Source organism: Alosa sapidissima, chromosome 12, assembly GCF_018492685.1.
Source record: "Alosa sapidissima isolate fAloSap1 chromosome 12, fAloSap1.pri, whole genome shotgun sequence".
Classification (NCBI taxonomy): domain Eukaryota; kingdom Metazoa; phylum Chordata; class Actinopteri; order Clupeiformes; family Clupeidae; genus Alosa; species Alosa sapidissima.
Window position 1 is genome coordinate 23,069,511 of NC_055968.1, and position 20,992 is coordinate 23,090,502.

The 20,992-nt window shown below is 40.7% G+C and overlaps 2 protein-coding genes across 5 annotated transcripts in view; one reads left to right on the plus strand and one right to left on the minus strand.

The window, feature by feature from the left end:
- ddr2a (discoidin domain receptor tyrosine kinase 2a) overlaps positions 1-20,992 on the minus strand; it is a 61,185-nt gene that overhangs the window by 8,079 nt on the left and 32,114 nt on the right. For 2 of the 4 annotated variants that reach the window (XM_042057665.1, XM_042057666.1), the window contains 10 exons: positions 20,978-20,992; positions 20,354-20,456; positions 19,324-19,507; positions 18,344-18,584; positions 18,172-18,237; positions 15,639-15,775; positions 15,212-15,425; positions 14,704-14,936; positions 14,358-14,485; positions 14,027-14,224 (listed from right to left, as the gene is read on the minus strand). The exon at positions 20,978-20,992 is cut by the window's right edge and continues 133 nt beyond it. In XM_042057665.1, the coding sequence (XP_041913599.1) occupies positions 14,027-14,224; positions 14,358-14,485; positions 14,704-14,936; positions 15,212-15,425; positions 15,639-15,775; positions 18,172-18,237; positions 18,344-18,584; positions 19,324-19,507; positions 20,354-20,456; positions 20,978-20,992 (1,519 nt within the window). The remainder of the gene's footprint in view (positions 1-14,026; positions 14,225-14,357; positions 14,486-14,703; positions 14,937-15,211; positions 15,426-15,638; positions 15,776-18,171; positions 18,238-18,343; positions 18,585-19,323; positions 19,508-20,353; positions 20,457-20,977) is intronic. The other 2 variants (XM_042057668.1, XM_042057669.1) reach the window with 2 other exon arrangements.
- Positions 8,015-12,609, plus strand: LOC121678302 (elongation of very long chain fatty acids protein 4-like). The gene is made up of 7 exons (XM_042057738.1): positions 8,015-8,172; positions 8,773-8,960; positions 10,757-10,837; positions 11,310-11,366; positions 11,456-11,570; positions 11,803-11,930; positions 12,269-12,609. Exons 1-7 carry the CDS (start codon positions 8,115-8,117, stop codon positions 12,434-12,436), a joined length of 795 nt encoding a protein of 264 aa, XP_041913672.1. The 5' UTR covers positions 8,015-8,114; the 3' UTR covers positions 12,437-12,609.

The following is a 20,992-nucleotide window of genomic DNA, read 5'->3' on the forward strand; positions in this document are numbered from 1 at the left end:
TTTATTACAACTTTTCGCCACGATATGGCAGTTGAAGTCCGCTTGATACTGTAAGGCGTAAGCCATTGGTTTCCAAAGGAGATTTTATTTGTGTCGCCAGCATAGCCTATTGACAATTTATGTTGTAAATAGGCCTACCTTATAAGCCTACCTGTAGCTTAGGGAAGCTAACAGCTTTCTATTAGGATCTAGTTATAGTTACAGTTTTGTCATAACTCCCTGATGCATTTTTGCATTTAGAATAGCCAGAGCGTGGATATCTCAATCGGAAAATTAAACAATATCGGGTGCCTATGGACTAGGCTGGGTGAACCCAGCCTGATCTGCCCGCTATTTATTTATTGATTTCTTAAAAGATTGAGCTTAGTGTGGTGAAAGCCAGACTAGCCATGGACGTCAGCACAATGCAAGGGAACACGAATCAGCCTATATTTGCACGAACAATAACGGACAACAGCTCTTCAACTTTGGCCCGTTAAAATGTGTATGAACAGTCTAGCGACGCATTGCACCACTGGTTAGATGTAAAACAGCATTTCGTTTCAGACTACTGTTACTTAATTTGTGCATTAACAATAACGTTTCAGACTACTGTTACTTAATTTGTGCATTGACAATAAAGTATCACACGAACTAAAGATGGCTAAAATCTTATGTAGAAGAAGAAACATTCACAAAAAATCCATCCATCCAAAAATGACCTTTGTTTTTAATAGCTGAAAACGGCATGGAACTGACAGAGATGTTTTTGTTTAGAAATAAATAAATAAATAAATAAATAAATAAATAACATTATGCTGATACCTTTGCTTTTTCCAAATACAATGTAGCCTACAGGTGTAAGTGACCTTTCATCAATCCAGTTGCAATTGATGAACTGTGATGAACTGTGATGAACTGCCCTATTTGTGATTGTTTAGAGATTTTAAAGGTTTTATAACAATGCTACACTCTAAAAAAATATGTGTTAATGCATCTTCTTAACCTGACCCTAGCCAGATGAATTTCGCCCCGCCTAGCTCCACTCATCCATCTGGAACCGATCCATTGAAGTGTTGCTTCAGAAGGCTGGGCCTAATCAAAAAATGCTTATTGAATAAGCCACTTGTCCCTCATCTATTGACGTGCTACTTCAACCACTCACATCGAAGCCAACCCGTGACGCTAATAACAGTCTCACAGTCGCTTCTAAGCTATGTCACATCTATGAAACTCCCGCCCTGCGTCCTGATTGGCTGAACCATAAAGTCAGGGTTGCAAAGGTTGCAGAAATCACTCTCAATGGAAGAGGTCCCAGATGGATGTGAGTGAAGCTAGGCGGAGCTAAGCGGAACGAAATTCATCTGGCTAGGGTCAGGTTAACATCTTCTTTGGCTATTCTACAATCTATTCACCTTTTCAGCACCAGTAGGTTACTTTCTGTGCAGCCGCACACACACACTCAGGCATGCCAAACAAGCATACACAAAAGTTTCAAGAGTGGGGGATGGAGTAAAAGATGGAGACAAATTGAAGTGTGATTTATTTTCGCGGAACGGTTGTACAGGACTGTGCGGCGGTCATAAGACATTGCAAACAACCTCTGTCCGATCATTACAAAATGCCGACTTATCCTGTTAGTAAACCAATTCTATCAATCCATTAAATGTAATTGCATTCTTAAATATGATTTTAGGATAATAAAAGGAAAGGCTCTGCATCAAAAGATGAGAAGAAACCCAAAAAAGTTAAAGAGAGTGGAGGAGGCAAGCAACTCTCTCTCACCAAGTTCTTCACTCCCTCAAAAACAAACTAATAAATGGAAACACTATTCCTGATGGCCAACTGATCACAGACAGAAAGTGCAAAGTTGAAAATGGACTAATGTTTAACTGATGTTCCTGGCCTATGCATTGCTGTGATAGTCTACACCTTATCTGCAAAGATCATGAAAAAATGAAACGTGGTTCACCATTCTCTTAAGAGATTCATAGGTCCATGTAGGCTACATGTTTTTATATCAGAATGTTTTTTTATACTTCAGAGACATTAATTCCTGGTTCAATATGATACAGCAGGGAAAATAAGTATTGAACACGTCAACATTTTTTTCAGTAAGTATACTTCCAGTGAGGCTATTCACATGAAATTTTCACCAGACATTAGTATTAACTTAGGTAATCCACACATATTAAAAAATCCAAACATTAATATCCATAAGTAGAGTTATGAGTAAAAAAGTGGAATGGCACAGGGAAAAAGTATTGAATACGCTAAGAAAAAGCAGTACACAAAGGCAAGGAATGGCAAGGAACAAGCTGGAATCTATAAGTAGTTAAAGAGTAATTATCCCTCCTATCTGTGCAAATTAATATAAGCTGGCTTAGTACTGATGGGCTATAAAAAGGTTTTTCGTTACCAAGGTGTCACACAAGAAACATTTGAAGGGTTCAGATGCAAAAGCCTCTAAATGCCACCTATGTCAAAAATGAGATAAAGATGGTGAGGGGATGCTCTTCACACATAGTATACGCTAATCAAATAATTTAACTTCTAAACCTCCTAAATACCACTATCTTCCTGGTCTGAAATATCAATTTATAGGCAAAAACCTATAGGAGCCTGAATTTAAATGCTCATTTAAAAGAAAAGTGGTCAGACGGATTTAGAGGGTTTTGCATCTGAACTCTTCATCATGATGGGTTAAAGCAAAGAGCTCTCGCAAGACCTTTGCAACCATATTGTTGCAAAACATATCAATGGAACTAGTTACAGATGCATTTCAAAACTTCAGAATCATTCAATAAGCAGTATTGGAGCCATTATCTGCAAGTGGAAGGAACATCACTGCATCATTAACCGGCCATGCACAGGATCTCCTTGCAAGATTTCGAACCAGGAAGTCAGAAGGATTGTCAGAAGAGAGGCCAAGAGCTAAGGACCACTTGGAGAAAGCTCCAGAAAGACTTGGATGCAGCAGGTACAATTATTACAGAGAAAATCATAGGTAATGCACTCCACCGCCATGGCCTCTATTACTGAAGAAAAACATGTCGAAGCTCGTTGAAAGTTTGCTACACAACATTTGGACAAGCCTATGAAATACTGATAGAATGTATTCTGGTCAAGCGAGAGGAATTTAACTTTTTGGATGTCATACTACACACCATATTTGGAGCAGAAATGGCACTGTGCATCACCCTAAAATACCAACAGTGAGGTTTGGAGGTGGTGGTATCATGGTGTGGGGCTGTTTTTCATCTCATACTGGCGGACTTCTTACAGTTGAAGGAATGATGAATGGAGCCCTTTTGTTCCAGGAGAACCTTGCCATTCACCAGGATGATGAGGATGAGACATGGCTAGACCTTCCAGCAAGACATGATCCAAAGCATTCAGCAAAGGAAACTCAGAGAAAGGAAATCAAGGCCCTGACTTCAATCCAATTAAATAGTTTAGGAAGTTAACTAAAGATCAGGGCCCAGTTCCCCGAAAGCATCTTAAGCCTAAGAGCGTCGTAAAGTCCCTCTTACGAACGTCTTAAGATTTGCCGACTGTTTCCCGAAACCATCGTAGCTTAAGAGCGTCGTGAAAACACTCGTAGATCTACGAGTGCTCCAGAGTACTCGTTACCGGCTAAGAGCGTAACAGTAGGCCTACTTCTCGCTGAGGTCACCAACAGGACATACAGAGAATACATAATCCAACTTACGTTCCCATTCTTTATTGTGTTTACCTGTGATGAATCAGATTTTAGCGTGCAAAATAGCCTACATTTAATGGTCATAATAATGTGATGAAAAGCGGACAAAAATGCAATCAAGTTATGAAACGAGACGTTGCCAGAATAGTTTGACATTATCTTTGCTAAGTGAATATTTTATTAGGCCTATGAGGTAAAAAGCAGAGAAAGCAACATGTGGTTTATGTGGCCTACTGCATCAAAATCTAAGCCTACACATTTCCTCTCTTTCTTACTCGACTTCTTTCTTATCTTCAAACGTGTTCTTAAGTGACACCACGAATAATTATTGCATGGTGCAACAATCTAAACTTAAAATAATTACAATTATTTATGTCTCTGTGTGGTATATAACCTACTTGGGATGCTTACATGCAGATGTCAAAGTGTTTCTATTTTCGTATTGATGTGAATTAATGTGTAGATCCGAAGTTTAAATGGTAGGCCTATAGCTGTGACGTGCAGTCACCTGACATCACCGTCAAATCAGAGGATATTTCAGAACTATTAACGTGGACAGCTCCCCTTAAGAGCATCTTAAGAGCAGTGCACGCGCGTTCACGCTACGAGCATGTTCGGGAAACAGTCGGAAAAAACAAATGAACGATCGTAAGATGAATCGTAGAAAACCCTCTTAAGAGCGTGTCTCTGTCGGAAACTGGGCACAGGATTCACAAGAGGGACCCCTAGAATCTTCAATATTAAAAGACTATCTGTTTTAAAAAATGGGCCAAAATCACACCGGAATACTGCGACTGATTAGTTTTGTCATACAGGAAATGCCTTGAAGCTGTCATTTCAAATAAAGGCTCTTCCCCAAAGTATTTAAGAAATTTCAGCAAGCGTGTTCAATACTTTTTTCCTGTGTCATTCCACTATATTACACATAACTCAATTTATGGACTTTAATGTTTGGATTTTTTTAAATGGGTGGATTATCTGAGTTAATACTAATGTCTGATGAAAATTTCATGCAAATAGCCTCATTGGATTCATCCTTACTGAAAAAAATGTTGACGTGTTTAATACTTATTTTCCCCGCTGTATATAATTAGCAATGAATAAAGATTTTATATGAAAATTATATTAAAACATTTTCTTTTGAATGAGAATAGCAGTACAACACTGAGTGGGCTGTGCTGGGACAATAGGTTGCACTATAGGGTCACACATTCAGCCCTGTCCTTTTGGGATGTGCACAGAGTTATGAATCCTGAAACATATCTTTCCAGTTTTTGCACTCTGTGTAGCAGAGACAAGAGTGTTTTTTGTGGGGGTGATATGAATAGCGCATCCAATATGTTTAATAGTAACGTAAATCTTTTCGTATTTGTGAGTCAGAAATCATTTTCTTGAATGCATTTCTATGAAAGGATATATAATGACGATGGTTTTATTGTAAATTATTGAGTGTTGACTCTTATTGTGACAAGGTGGCCAAGAATACTTGTTGAGCGCAGTTTATTTGTAAAGTAGATAGGCTACGTTTGTGCGCAATGCTTTGGTGAAGTGTGGATCGCACAGTAAAATAGGAAAACGGGTTGTTTTAAAAACAGTCTGTAGGGTAGGCCTATTTTGTTCCATGAGTGTTAGTTTCTGCGATTTCTTGCAGAATCTTGTTTTTTCGTTGCTGTAGCTCTATATCCAACTTTGACAACTGAATTGATTTCACGCGGAAGCAGACCTCTCAAGTCTCACGCATTGAGCGTGAGACACGCATTTCAATGACTTCACACGCTCACACGCCACACATGGCATTTCTCACTCCGAGAAATTATTAACTTGCCCGCACAGACATTTCTAAGGGCTATATTTTACTAACGTATCACACAACGTTGCTGTCTGTGCGCTCATTCAGCTCAGAGGGCTGCTGTTCAGTTACTAACCTATCGGCTAATCAGAAAATAGGATTTCTCAACCAATCAAGAAATAGTTTTGTTTTGATGTGGGTCCGCAATGTGGAGACTGCTGGTCCGCGGAATCTTGGAGTGAAATTAGGCCCCCGGTGCTTTGTCTAATAATTTGCTGCGCAGTTGATCAAGATACCGCGGACCGACAAAAAAAGAAAACAAACGTTTCTGCTATCGATGTCATTAAACATGGAGCCATACAATAAAGTGGTGGTATGAGCGTCCATTCAATGCAAGCGTCTGCACGAGAGAAACTGAAACTAATCGATAACGTTGGTATCAAAGCTCCGCTTCAACCTGTTGAATGCTATTTAAAGGGGAACTTGGCAACTATTTCAACGTAATAAACCCGTTTAGAAATCATTTGGATGGTTAAATGACCTGTTCCGGTGAAAATGGTGACTTTCCCCGCTGCGCCTAGCGTCCTCAGGTGAAAAACCAACCTTGCAACATTGAGACTACCGTCCCGGAAAGAGAAGTGAGAAACAAGAAACTAGTTTTAAATCGTGTTTCTTACCTTGTAACATCCACATAGTTCTGCCAAACTTATGCTAACCGTTCGCTAGCTTGTAAACAAATCCATGTGCTTTATCGTTACCTTTTCCCACAGTTTGAAATAGCATAATGCACAATTTCTCCAGCAGAGGGGGAAATCCTGCCAAGTTTCCCTTTAATTGTTTAACGACACTTAATAGAACAACGTTGATTTGTGGAACTTCCATAGAAACAGAGCAGAGACTGTATAATACACTGTATAGCACTGAGTATTGTATAGTCAAATTTGAATATAACGTGGACAAAAGCTATTGTAGCCTTCTTTCTATCTGTTAAAGATCAGCTCAGTGATTTACGCCTATCTGCTCGCCAAAAAAGCTGGTATTGTGTTTCCTGAATCCTTACATTCAGGCATTCAAATTAAACTTCATTAAAAAACATGTATTTTTTTCTCCATTTCCTACCAATGTATGATGATTGCATGAGGGAAACATCCCAAAACAATAGCACCCATATAATTGTTGCTGTTTTGAGAAGTATTTATTTTCTTATGCAAGCATCATGCAACCATGCAAAAGCAATGAAACTATATCTTACATTAGTAAAGCGGTCCTCTGATGTGCATGTCACAAAACATTTAAGTGAAAGTGCATGTATAACAATATAGGCATAATAATGATTGTGATAATGATAATGACAATTTGATTTGGAGGGAGTGGGGTTGGGTACGTGTAGATGAGCCCTATGACCTAAAAGTCTGCCATGACTGGGCCTCAGGTCAAAGAAGTTTGAAAAAGGCTGGTTTACATAACCTGCATCAGATTGAGGTTTGCAGTGATGCGCCTAAAGGCACGGGTTGAGAACCCAGTCAGTTACGTCACAATATGCACATTTGTTTAAATTCATACCTACGTAATCACCATGACCAAAATTGTACTTTTTTTTTTTTACTTTGAATCTTGAAAAAAAAAAAAAATATATTGACCTACCTACCGACCCATTTTTTTTGGCTGTTACTGCAAACAAGAATATTTTTAAGGATGGCCTCATGACTGTGAAAATGGCTGACATTGAACCACAGTGCTTTAAATGGGAGCCCCCAGTATCAGTCATCAAGGCATCAAAATTTGCCACAAACACTTACAACACACAACATCACTCATAAACACACACACACACACACACACACACACACACACACGGACAGAACCACCACTGTTCAAGAGACCATTTTGGGGCTAAATGTGCTTTTTCTCATTTGGTTGTTTTCTGTTTGTTTAGAGCAGAATGAGCCACTGCTGTTCAAAGGGCCCATTTGGGTGAAATTATTATTATAATGTATGTTATTATTATTTATTATTATTTACTATAGGGTTCTAGAATAAATAAAACAGTGTGTTTGAAATAATGGAATTTGTGCTCTCTCATGAAGCTGGGATGGGACATGGGGAGGGTGGGTCTGTTCATGGGGGGAAGGGGCGTGGCGCCACGAGTAGTTCAAGCAGAGACTTTCTAATGAGGAGACACAGCACTCAAAAAATACTCCATAGAAATGCATGGGGCTAGTTTGTCACGCCAATATGGCCGTTATCTACACATATCCCACCCCTTCCTCGGCAAAACGTCGACATGTGAATACATTGAGCCAATCATATGGTGTGTTGTGAAGACATCGTGCCAATCATGTGTTGTGATCTCGCCGCTGAGCAAGATTGGTGTCGTGAAGCCTTGCGCACGCGCAGTTCGACCCAAAGACTGTGCCCGATGAGTGCCCATAAAACGTTGGTATATGGCCGCCGAGTGGAGGGACTTGCCTAAAAGGACTTTGGTTCAAGCAGACGTAGGACTTTCATGTACTTCGATCAGGGGGAGGGGGCGTGGCACTGTGCCAATGCAACGCCCCCCGCCCCCGAGAAACAAAGTCTCACTCCTTGCAAACTTCAAAACTTGAGAGCCCTGCGCGGAAGTATTTTTCCTGGGCGTGCACAATGGCTTCAGCATGGGAGAAACTTGAATCGTTTCATCGGTGGACTTTGGAGAATGGAGGTAACTTGTGCCATGCTTTCTTTCACAGTTTAAAACGCTTCACGAGCGTGTAAGGTGTCAAGAAAAATCATGTCACATAATTCCTTCGTCTGTAGCCAACCTTAAAATTACCCTAGTATGTCAATTGGTTCTTAACTGGTTGGTCGCGGAGCTTGTGGTTTTAAAAAAAAATCGCGTCAAATGTTACCTGATCAGATCTAATATTGGACCTTTATTTGTATTGACTTTATTATGTCAGTCTTTGCCATGGACATATACAATGTTTATGTGACGGGTAAAATAGGCTACGACGACCCTGAATATTTGAAGTATATGGATTCACTAAATTGAGACGAAATGGGACAGAAACATCAGTGTGCGATGTTCACAATTACTGACAAACCTGTCGGGCACTTTGAAAGGTGACATCAGGAGTTGAAGACTTCACAAATGTAGGCATATTCCAAACAAGTAGGCCTAGCACTTATCATGTAGCTCACCGTGATCGCTAAAAAGGGTCACGACTTATGATGAACATGGGGAAATTGTGGGTCTCAAAGCCAGACCAGTTAAGAATCACTGACCTAAACCATAATTTCGAGTGCATTGTCTTTCTTCTAGATAAAAGGACAGATCCGTGGCTGCTGGTGTATTCTCCTATGCCAGTCATCTGCATATTTCTCTTTTATCTCGGTGTGATATGGATTGGACCCAGGCTGATGAAGAACAGAGAGCCTGTTGATCTCAAAGTTGTCCTCATTGTCTACAATTTTGCAATGGTGCTTCTGTCTGTTTATATGTTTCACGAGGTAGGCTATGCTATTGGTTGCATTAGTGACTGAATTGGTTGTAATAGTTCATGTTTCTTAGAGGCTTTCCAACATCTAGCTACTCCTTTAATAATAACCAACCAGTTTTAGAATGGCTAATCAAATAACTTACTATAATGTACAGTGTTTCCCCTAGAAATTTTTCCAGCAGCGGTGCTATTACTTGGCGGGGGGGGGCTTTCTTTTACATTATTGGTTAAAAATGATAGAAGAAAAATGAAATGGCACAACCCAGAAAAAGATTATTTACAATTTATTTAAATTTGTCTTAATGGCAAAGACCACACCCAATCTGCGAGCACTTAATTTTTCTGGGCTTTTCAAAGAACATCTCTAAGGCTCTTTGGTAATTGAATTGAATTGTGGGGGGGGGGGCATTAATGCTGACACGCATGCACGTAGCCAGATGCTCTCCTTGTAGTCTATTTCTCAGTCCCAAAACAACAAACCCACGTATAAAAAAGTAAATACTCACTTTTCTTCTACATCACTCCCACAGTTACCATACAACTCACTCACAATTAACTCGAAAAAGACCTAGGCTACTTGATTGAAGTGCGACCGTTCGTCTCACCGTCAAGAGAACGCTGAAGTTATGAGAACACGTCTTTCTGATAAGAGAATGTAGGCTCCTATATGTCTAATGCCGTAAACGTAGAAAAGGTCTGTTTGTGATAGCCTATTATAGCTAAGTGGACAGAATTTAGGCTATACGTATATGCCAACATATGCTCATATTTCCTTTAACTATCAGACAGTTTAAACAGGCCTAGACTGTGTTCGCCTAGCTTTCCCATGCAAACATTACATATAGCCCTACGCTAACGTTACAAGTCTAGGCTACAATTAACGTTAAGACCATACACCTTGTAGCACATTGGTTTACTCTATTGCATTACTTACGTTTTAATAATTTGTCGTTGAATGTTGATGGAGGCTCATCTTTGGGAAATCAGCTCTCTGGATAAAATTGTCAGCCGGAGCAAGAGTTCTCAGAGTTGACGACACGGGGGTAAATCCAATCAGCAGAAAGAACCGCATCACAACAGTAGGCTAAATCGCAACAAACTTTTTTTCCCCCATGTTAAATTCATTTCGGTAATCATGAATTGGTTTCTTTTATTTGATGTAGGCTAGGAGAGGAGGATGCATGTTTCACATTAGTGTCAATGTGTCAAAGCAGGCTTTGGATCAGAGGAATTGCTCAAGCTTAACATATGGCATAGGCTACAAGCGAATTCACGGCATACAAACAGCTTCGTGATGAAATATAACTAATATCATTTTTTATTGTCACCAGGCCTATAAGTAGGCTATTTATTGTGTAACCTACAAGTGAACGATGACACCATAGGCTACACTGTGGCGGAGCAAGACCCCATCAGTCGGATAGCTAAACAATGTAACCGTGTTCAGAACGTAGGCTAGCCATATGGGCTGCAGACTTGTCTTTGGGCTTGTAATCACCTGACACATCATGCCGCATATATGTCCTGAATAATGAGAGGCTAAGTGCGGATTTGATGCACTTAACTTACTCAAGACTTTCAGAAAACAATTTCGAGATGACGTTGGCCGTTGTGCTTTTACAGTGTGTTAAGTGAATCTCGTGATATTATGTTGCAGCGGCGCTGAAAATCCAGCGGCGGCGCTGCGCCGCTGTTAAATACATTGTAGGGGAAACACTGATGTACATTGCAGGAAGCGTTGAGCTGTTGCAACTCCACAGATTTCTTTTTTCTGTCAGCTAATGATCAATTTTTCTGTCTTGATAGTTTCTGATGTCATCCTGGTTAGCTAACTATAGCTACCTCTGTCAACCAGTAGACTACAGCACCAATCCTCTGGCCATGCGGGTAAATAACTTAGATATCAGTAGCCTGATAGTCTGAGTATTGATACTGCATGAGTTGTGTTCATAGACTGGTTGTAGGAGGCCTTCCTTTGATTAAGGTCTAAATAGTAGTCTCCAAAACAGTGTGTCATTTACATTTTTAGATCACATACTGTAGTTTGTTTTAATAGGTTGAGGTTGTTGCTGAAATGGAATTGTCAAGGAAATGTCTCCATTCCTTATTGGCTTCTGCAACTTATTCAAATATTCCGTCTCCTCAAGAAGCATAAAGTGGAATCAGTCTCATTGCAAGTTTACACAAGAGTCCAAACGCATGATCATAAACAATGTAAATCGGAACGGTTTTTTAGTTTGTCTAGTTACACATTTTAATAGTCCTCTATTAAACTCTGGAAATTAAAGCATCACTGTGATATAATCTCTTTTCTGTGATGGTGATGGCTTTCATATCAGTCATGTTCTCCTTTTTGCAGATGGCCAGTGTGTGCTGGTGGTTCTTCTTCTCCAAAGTCATCGAGCTTAGTGACACTGTATGAATCGCAAACTCATAGTAATAGTTACAGTTGAGTTATGGTCAGCCACAGAGTTTATGGTTGAGTCTGTCTTTCTCATCCTGTAGATCTTTTTCATCTTGAGGAAAAAGAACAACCAGCTAACCTTCCTGCATGTATATCACCATGGCACGATGATCTTCAACTGGTGGGCTGGGGTAAAGTATCTTGCTGGTGGGCAATGTAAGTGTCACCTTGAAAGAGTTAAGGCCATGGCCAAACATACTCACCCATCTATTCAGTTGCAAATCCTCAGTACACAAAGGTTCACTGGGATTACATGTAGGTTCTGTATGTGAATAAGTACATGTACTTGAATGTACCATATAGGCTACCAGAAAATCTGGAATTCAGAATTTTAAAACTGTAATTTGTATGTTTAGACCTAAATATTAGTTTGTTGGGTTTTTTTCAGCTTTCTTCATAGGTCTTCTGAACACCTTTGTGCACATTGTGATGTACTCCTACTATGGCCTGGCTGCGCTGGGACCTCATATGCAGAAGTACCTGTGGTGGAAGCGATATCTTACATCACTACAGCTGGTGAGTTTAGAGTAGCCTATAGGGATTGTCAAGTTTTTTCATTGAGTGTATTGTGGATCTGGACGTGAGTTTAATATGTCACATTGATTTCAGTGGACCACCATTGAATATATTTTTGGGAAACATTTTCTTTTCTAAAATGTTGTGTCAGTTTAGTGTGCTGTCTGCTTGGTGTCCCTTAGCGAATCAAAACATAATTTCTGCCATCTCCTCATAAATATTCACAGTGGTGCGTGCCTCTTAAAGTACAATAGACAACATGGCACACTTCATAATAGGCTACTGGAATAATTTGAGGCATTTGTGAGGTTTTCTAAATGGAAACTCTGCTGTTACAGCTGCAGTTTGTCCTGTTGACCATCCACACCACCTACAACCTGTATGCGGACTGTGATTTCCCCGACGCCATGAATATAGTCGTGTGCACGTACCTGCTGAGTCTCATCGTGCTCTTCAGTAACTTCTACTACCAGAGCTACGTCACTCGGAAGAGTAAGAAGTCATAGTGGACAAAGTGTGAAAGATGGCCCACTCTGCTAAACCTCTTTACAAGAGGAACTATGAAGCCTTTCACAACAATTGTGAGGACATTATTACTGTACTGAATCTGTTTCCTGACATGTTTACAACCACTCTCTGATTTTATTAAAGAAACAACACAATTGGTGTCAGTTTTGAATATGTATGTTTTTTCATATATTGAAATAATTATATGTTATGTAGAAATAAATAGTATTTTCAGTGGGGAAGTTGGTAGGGAAAAAAATCAACAACAGTGAACTGAAGTAGAAAGACATCCCAAATTTGATCTCGCGATGCGATGTGACGTCATAAGCCAATTACACTTCTCTTCCCCGGCAGCGTCTCGGAATGGGTAAGTATGCCTCCAAAGAATCAAGGTTCACCGACCACTGTCAGAATATCACCTATGATAGATGCTGTTGATTAAGCTGTCGCGGACATTTGTGAACTAGGCTTCCACTTTTGTTTCTTAATGTGTATTTTAATATAGAGCCACCAAATGGCGCACTAGCCTACGTTGGAATTGTTGCAGCAAGTTGAGACAGCCCACTGCTGGCCATCAAGTGTCTATATTACACTGTAACGTTAGATCAGTGTTGCATTCGATTGAAGTGCAGGTCCGCTAAAAGGGAAACAATGTTTGTGTTGATCATTCGGGAGTTGAAACGTTGAGCCCCGTTAAGCCTATTTTTAAAGTTTTCAACTGTAGGCTGCTTATCTTAGTTGAATCTCTGATATGTGATCATAAGTGGTTTCAGATGACGTGATTAGATCTAGGTCTAGTCTAGTGTGTAAATACAGGCACGTGTAGTATTGTAGAAGGTCTCTGTGCTCGCTTGCACTAGCCTACATGGCGCTTGTTGCAGCTTTTTGTAGTGTCACGTCTTGAGGTGGTACTTTTTGACGAACACCTGTAGGTATCTCCTGGATCACTGGCACAAGCGTGACAGGTGGCAAAAGGAAGCCCTACCACAAGAATATGTGTTTGCATATTTAATACGTTTCACACACGTGTTTCAACACTGCATTTCGGTGGTTGCTTTTACCTTACCATTACCTTACACATGCCAGTTATGTATCCACCAGCTGCCTGCCTGCAGCCTACTTCCAAAACTCCAAAGCTGCTTGCTGTCAGATTTGGTTCCGAGGGCACAAGTTCAGTGTATCAACAGCACTCAATAACAGTTTATGTGATGTGTTAATCAATTAAATTCCCAACAATTTCACAACAGCTAGTTCTGGAGTAGGCCATTCAACTAGCCCGCTTGCTTATGACGAGACTCAGGCTGCGCAGTCGGCACCCGCTTTCTTGGTTTTGGGTTGCCAGGTTTTAGCCTATGGCAAAACGGTTGAAATTGAAACTAAGTGATCGTGTATGTGTAGGGTGTATTTCATACACAATCTGGCAACCTGAATGGATCAATTATTTTAAAATGAAGTTTGATGGCCATGCAAATTACGGGAGTTTTCCGGGAGAAATAACAAAACGGGAGGGTGCTGGGAGATGACCTTGAAATACGGGAGAAACCCGGGAAAAACGGGAGTGTTGACAGGTATGCTGTCATGACCCTTACCTTACAGTGGGGGCATTGCTGAGCAGGGCGATCTGGCCCTCGGGTTCATGACGGGACAGAAATTGATTGAGGTCTCCGTTCTCCATGTACTCTGTGATCATGCACAGTGGATCACTGCAGATACACACGGCCAGCAGACGAATGATGTTGGGGTCTTTCAATCTTGACATGATCTTTATCTCTTTCAGGAAGTCGTTCCTGTGGGAAGTTGTGGGAAAGGCCAAACAGTTTACAAATCTACAGTACATTTCAAGTATTGGCATTGCAAGTATTGTAATCACAGGAAATAAAAGGAACTGAATATTTATGCAGTTTCAATAACTGTCCTTACCTGGCATTTTTATTGGCATCTGCTCTCAGCATCTTCACAGCTACCAGTACAGGCTGCTTTTCACTGATGTCAAATGAGAAGTCCTCATCCATGAAATCCTGCATGCCCTCTGCCTCACACAAATGGACCTTACAGACAACAACAAAAAACCCATAATGAGCATGGCGCCACTCATTAATGTATGAACATTATAAACAGTATGACATTTAACAGTAAAGTGAAAACACATGTCATTATTAACCCTCAAACAAAATATTTGATATTCAATGAAATTGTATGCCAGTGAGAATGCCAATATGTCTTTGTCATAAGTCCTCCATTGTTCATCATGCTGTAATATACAGACCTCTCCAAACTGGCCCTCTCCTAGCTTCTCTTTGAAGGTCAGCAGCTTGCGTGGGAACTCCTCTACTGCCACGTCTTTCCCTGACAACAAGTCCATTGTCAATGCAGGCACAGCGTAGGTGTTGCCCCCAGTTACCCCCTGCAGGTTGACAATGTCAGCCTCAGCGTAATGAGGCACTCCGTCCTGGCTGGAGGTGTTGGTCGCAGGGGACTTTGTCGCAGTACTGGTGGAGGCTGAAGTAACAGCAAAAAGCAACATTGCGTGTAAGTCACCTTATCAAAATTCATGGTATTTGGTTTAAGGTGAGTTTGTGGAGTAAAATCGATTTGTTTGATTTTGAGGAGACAAAATGGGTCCAATTCTGAACCATCATCATATCAATCCTTTTCAGAGCTATAAAAAGAACATGATATGACCCTGTGGTTCTGAAAACACTTGTCCTTTCAAGCAAATGCAAAAAACAGAAAACTACTCCATTACTTTAACACTATCTTAAATCTTCACTCACCGGCCTCCTCAGTGGACTGGGAAAATTCGGGGAGTTTGCGGATGAGGCGAGAGGGCTCCTGGTAGTCAGGCCCTAGGGGGAAGATGCGCTCGTAAGTGGAGTTGGACTCCTGCTCACTGGGTGCAGAGGAGGGGTTGTTGTTGTTGTAAGTGAACGTCTCGCTCTGTATTGACAAACTAGCAGTTAGTTCATCGTCCAGCATCCTCCGAGAGGCCTGGAATTATAAACACAGATTTACACAATAGCACAGTAATAAAACAGTAATACCACATACTTTTTTGGAACAATCAAAATGACTAAATATGTTGAATTAAATGTGTGCATTAGATATATAGTGTAGTACACATGGGAAATGCCCACAAAATGGGGTGAAGTAAATCTGACTGCATTATTCAACAGAACTTTCATTCACAGTTTTACACCTTACCTTCTCCAGCATCTTTTGCCAAACTTGTCTCCAGAGGATGATGACTATGATGGCTACCAAGATGAAGATGATGGCCACCAGACAGCCTATGAGAATCCTTGTGTTGCTATCATCTACTTTATGAGTGGGGTCCTCCCCTGTGGCGGGGATAGAGAGGGCGTCTCAGTGAATAACAGGTGACCACACATTATAGACCCTTTCAACAATAAAAACAAAAACAATGCTTGAACGTTCTATTTGGTTCCCAATCTACTTCCTTTGCATTAAGATAATAGCCTAGAAATCTAGACACACCCTAGCGGCAGCAAATTAATTTGCTCAGCCTGTACGACTAGTATCAAACCATAGGGATTTCTATTGGCTGACGCCGTGGACTTCATCCAATCACAGCGCTCTATTTTGTTAGAGAGTCTTAAGGCGGGCTTAACAGGATAACGACAGTCCTGCGACGGTGAACAACAAGGAAGGTGGCTATGGCGAACGAAGAGCGGTTGTTTGAATCGGCGTTGGCGTCAGCTTTGGAGGAGTTGGACTTGTGCTTTTCTTTGAAAGTTGAGCAACACAATGCACTTAAGTCATTCCTTTCGAAGAAGGATGTATTTGCCGTTTTGCCGACCAGATACGGATATGGTCGTAGCGCTGGCCTGTTGCATGCCTAGGCAGTTTGAAAGACAATTCTCTGCCCGCCCCTTTGATTAAGCTAGGTGAATGGTTCGATTCCAGACTATACATTTCAATGATATAGGATGGCCCGCCAGGCTATTAACCCTTAAAGGAGTACCGTCACACCGGTGTGACGGGAATGTTGGGAAATGAACGTTCTAAAGAATATCTGGGTTCATTGAATTCAAAATAGAATTTTAAAATCTTCAATTGTTGCGGAACTTAAAACGTTCAAAAACCTACACCTTTAAGGGTTAAGATAACATATGGAATGTTAAAACGGAAGCCTTGTGGGGCCAACTATGATGCTGATAATGGAACTCTCGTGAAAGGGTCTATAGACCCTTTCAACAATAAAAACAAAAACAATGCTTGAACGTTCTATTTGGTTCCCAATCTACTTCCTTTGCATTAAGATAACATATGGAATGTTAAAACAGAAGCCTTGTGGGGCCAACTATGATGCTGATAATGGAACTCTCTTGAAAGGGTCTATTAACGTTTTTCATGTGACGTATTCTAGGTTCTATAGCTTTGTTTACATCCACCTGGTAGGCAAGGGACAAGTTGAACCCATTGAACATCGTTGTCTGCAGCTGCCTCTCAGTAGGCTACATCTCTGTATTTCAGCAATGTCAACATTTCAGGCATCAATAAAGGTGATGATGAAACGTTATCCCATTGTTCAATATTTGATAGCCTGTCACAGGAACGTTATTTCGCTAAAATCGCCCTGATTTGGTGCATTGATCTGTATCGATTATGTAACGTTATGGGAGAACCTGCATGTAGCCTATGGTAGCCTAACTTTTTTTCTCTGTTCAAAACTCGGTTTACACAAAGACGATAGACTTTCTTAGAAGCTGTGAAATTTGGCCAGAAAGGAACATGTCTTCCCTCTGAAAGTTGACACAAAATCAAACAATATTTGATCATTTAACTTGAACTGAACAGCGACAGGTTTTGGTAGGCATGTAGACTCAGCAGACGTTAAAACGGTAGCCTACATACCAGCGTCAGTCAGCATCATGTAACATTAATGTCGTTAAAGTCATGAATCCTGTAACATATTATAACATATAACAGCCTAACAGGCTATAGCACATAAGCCTATTCTGTTTTCATTTATTTTGTGATAATCAAATGACACTCATGATAACTTGAAATAGAAGGACAGAAGATAGGTGATTGATGTCCACAAGCACGAATTTCACGAGACAAATTAGAACAAACTGTTCCGGTAAAAATAATCTTGCCATGTTTAAAATGCTGCACTTTTTCCCTTCATAGCCTATCTCTGGCAATTCATTTTTGGATGACTGTAGATAGTTGTATTTTTGCCTACGTCTTCGTAGACAGTAGGCTACCATTAGGCCATCTTGAGAATAAAAGACTTCACAGCTGCTAACGATCATCCTCCACAACCACGAGGATAGGTAGGCTAAACGGTCGTTCGTCGCCTTTTTGCTTCTTATTGTAAAACCAACTGTTAGGGCCTACACAAGTGGTCGGCATCCCGGTCAATATTTGATATTAAAATTTCAATTTTGAAGCTATTTGTAACCATGTGTAGCCTATGCAACCCGACTGTTGTAGGCTTGCCTACCACTCTCTGCAGTGCCTACCATTCTTGCCTACCACTCTAGTTGTAAACAAACGGTCACATGACATTATGACGTAGATACAAAACCTTAATAGCCGTTGGATTTCCAATTAAAATGTTTTCTAAATGAGGAAAGATAGAACGTTTTTCTGATCTGAACAAAGCTTCTAAAAAGATCTCTCTGACAGAGGGTCCCTAGAAATGAGAGTCAAAAGGACAATATCTTAATTTATTGAATTTCTCAGTTTCAAAATTAGAAAATCTGACCTGGTTGGGTGCTAGTTGGTGGGCCGGTCTTAGGAGGAGCCAAAGTTGTATTGTACATTGCAGTGTCTGGAAAAACAAGATTGGCTTTGGCTTAGGAATGTAGAGATTAACATTACTGCACAGAGGTCAAATGTCAACAGGTCAAAGGTCCTATAAAGACAGCATGTCATACCTGACTGGAAGGTGATCTCGCTGAACATCATCCATACATCAGAGAAGTAATACTGGCATTTGATTGCACTGGCCATGTGGTTATACAGCGAGACAGTGACAAATCGAGCACTGGGATTGACGTCGTCCATCACAGGGCTGAAAGACACTGGTGTGGGCTCCCAGTCGGACTCGGAGCGGAAGTAACACACCACCTTTTGGAAGGTCTTCACGTGCCACTTGAACATGTTGTTGCAGTGCACCTGCAGCCCAAAGACAAATGCAAAAACCTTGACTGACCATGGGAGCTATAAAGGAATAGTTCTCTACTCTGTATCTAATGCAATATCTAAAGACAAGTTACTTACTTTACACGCATACACAACCTCACTCACATGCTAGAGCATCAAATTCAGTTGTGACAAAGCTTACTGAAGATGTTATAGTGAATAGTTAGTGAGAGCTGCAAAACAATTTAAGGGCGGTTGTGGGTAGCATAGTGGATTAGGTGCTGGACTAGCATGCAGCCTAAAAAGCATTCCCGGCCTCCACCATTGTGCCCTTGAGCAAGGCGCTTAACCACAATTTGCTCTGGGGGACAATGGCCCTTATAATACAACTGACTTAAGTAGCTTTGGATAAAAGTGTCTGACAAATGAATAAATGTAAATGTAAAAACATTTCAAATCAACTCTCCGTCAGAGTATAATTTTATGCTTGCCAGGAAGCAGTCATCATCCTTCAGACCTTACTCTAAATATATCCTTTAAGTATAGACCCTTTCAAGAGAGTTCCATTATCAGCATCATAGTTGGCCCCACAAGGCTTCCGTTTTAACATTCCATATGTTATCTTAATGCAGAGGAAGTAGATTGAGAACCAAATAGAATGTTCAAGCATTGTTTTTGTTTTTATTGTTGAAAGGGTCTATAAACATAAACACATGTGCATACAGTAAGGGTTTGAGAAGAGTGCATTATGCACAACTGCTTTCTAGATTACCTTCATCGTGGTGAAGTTGCGTGTGCGGTCAAACTCAAACATGATCTCCACAAAACCATTGGGGAAGCTCTCATTAGTCCAGCCCACGTAGTCGTAACCAGGCCACACGTTGTAGACGTGGCTGAGGGTGAAGTCATCTAGACCGCTCTGCCCATCCGTCAGCTGGCCCAAACCCTCCGTCATGCTAACAGAGATGACAGAGGGAGAGAGAAAGTGATGGGGAAAAGGTGACGGGGTTGTTTAAAAGGCAAAAGGATCATTCAGTCCAGTCTATGACAGAAGCATAACTAAATAGAACTACGCACATCAGTTCGTTGCAGTAGGCGCCTAAATTGCAAACTTCTAGCCTGTTAATATGGCTCCTCTATTTCTTATCCTGCACTGCCACCTAATTATATATAGGAACCATATTTTACCACAAGATGGCAGTATTCTATCAAACTAATGCTGTAAGAGGTGAACTGTCTGATTTTTCCCCCTTTCATTTCTGAGAGCGTGGGCCATTTCCTGCATATTTTAAGAAACAGACTGAGCAGAATGAGACTAGCATTCATTCTCCATATGACTCTATTCTAACACAAACACACACACACACACACACACACACACACACACACACACACACACACACACAGAGAGAGACACACACACACACACACACACACACACAGTCTCATGGAGGACATTCATTCAGGAAGCCATGAGTCACATACTCCTGTGAGTGTTCTGAAACCACGGTGACCACAGGGGCCAGTCCCATTGCGCTAACGGCATCATAGCGTCCTAGCAACAACAAAGCATTGGTGGACTTTTCCCCAATCAAAATATGAACAACAAGCTTGGGAGACTTGCAGACCAGCCAAAAGACACATACACATCTAACTAACAGGTTAGGAGACAAATGAGAAAAGGAAGCCTATTTGTCAAGATACAGTGGGAATTGAGCAGCAGAGCCATGTTGAGTGGATGAAAAGTATGGATGTTTCCCTTTCGTTTCACTGAAAGAGAGAGCATGTGGCAGCGAACCTACCTGTAGCCTACAGCCCCATCATAAACAGAGTCATTGAGGTAGACTGGCAGGTCATTAAGCATCATCTGCTGGCCAGCTGGAGCATTATAGGACACCAAGCCATCTGTGAAAGACAAAGGAGTAGCACTCTCAACTTGCTCTTATGTTGTATTACCAACAACAAATGCATAATTCCTCTCACTTAAATGACTTTTACATTTGGGTTGTAGTGTTTGTATGTTATCTATACACTGTTATCTCAGTGTACTAAGTATTGCCCTTATGAATATAGTGACGTGCCCTTATGAATATAGTGAAATAAAATAAGTTTGCTAGGTCAGGATATGAGATACAAGATATGAGATTTGACCTCTTATCTAAGGTCGGCATAGATATAGGGGGTGTAAACCAGTCATACACTAAAAAAGGTGATAATCTATCACTGAGATGTTGGCAGAAAGGGTCCAATTGAGAGTGTTAAGGATAAGGTAAGGTGAGGATAAAGGTAGCTTCATTCAAATTCATTGAGAACTAGCTGATAACACCCAGAGATAATATCTAGGAATGTTTATTTAAAAGTAAAGTTCATAGATATCTTATAAACCCATATAAAACTCTGGTCATAAAGTAATCCTCTTGTCCTACCCAGCCATTCACAGC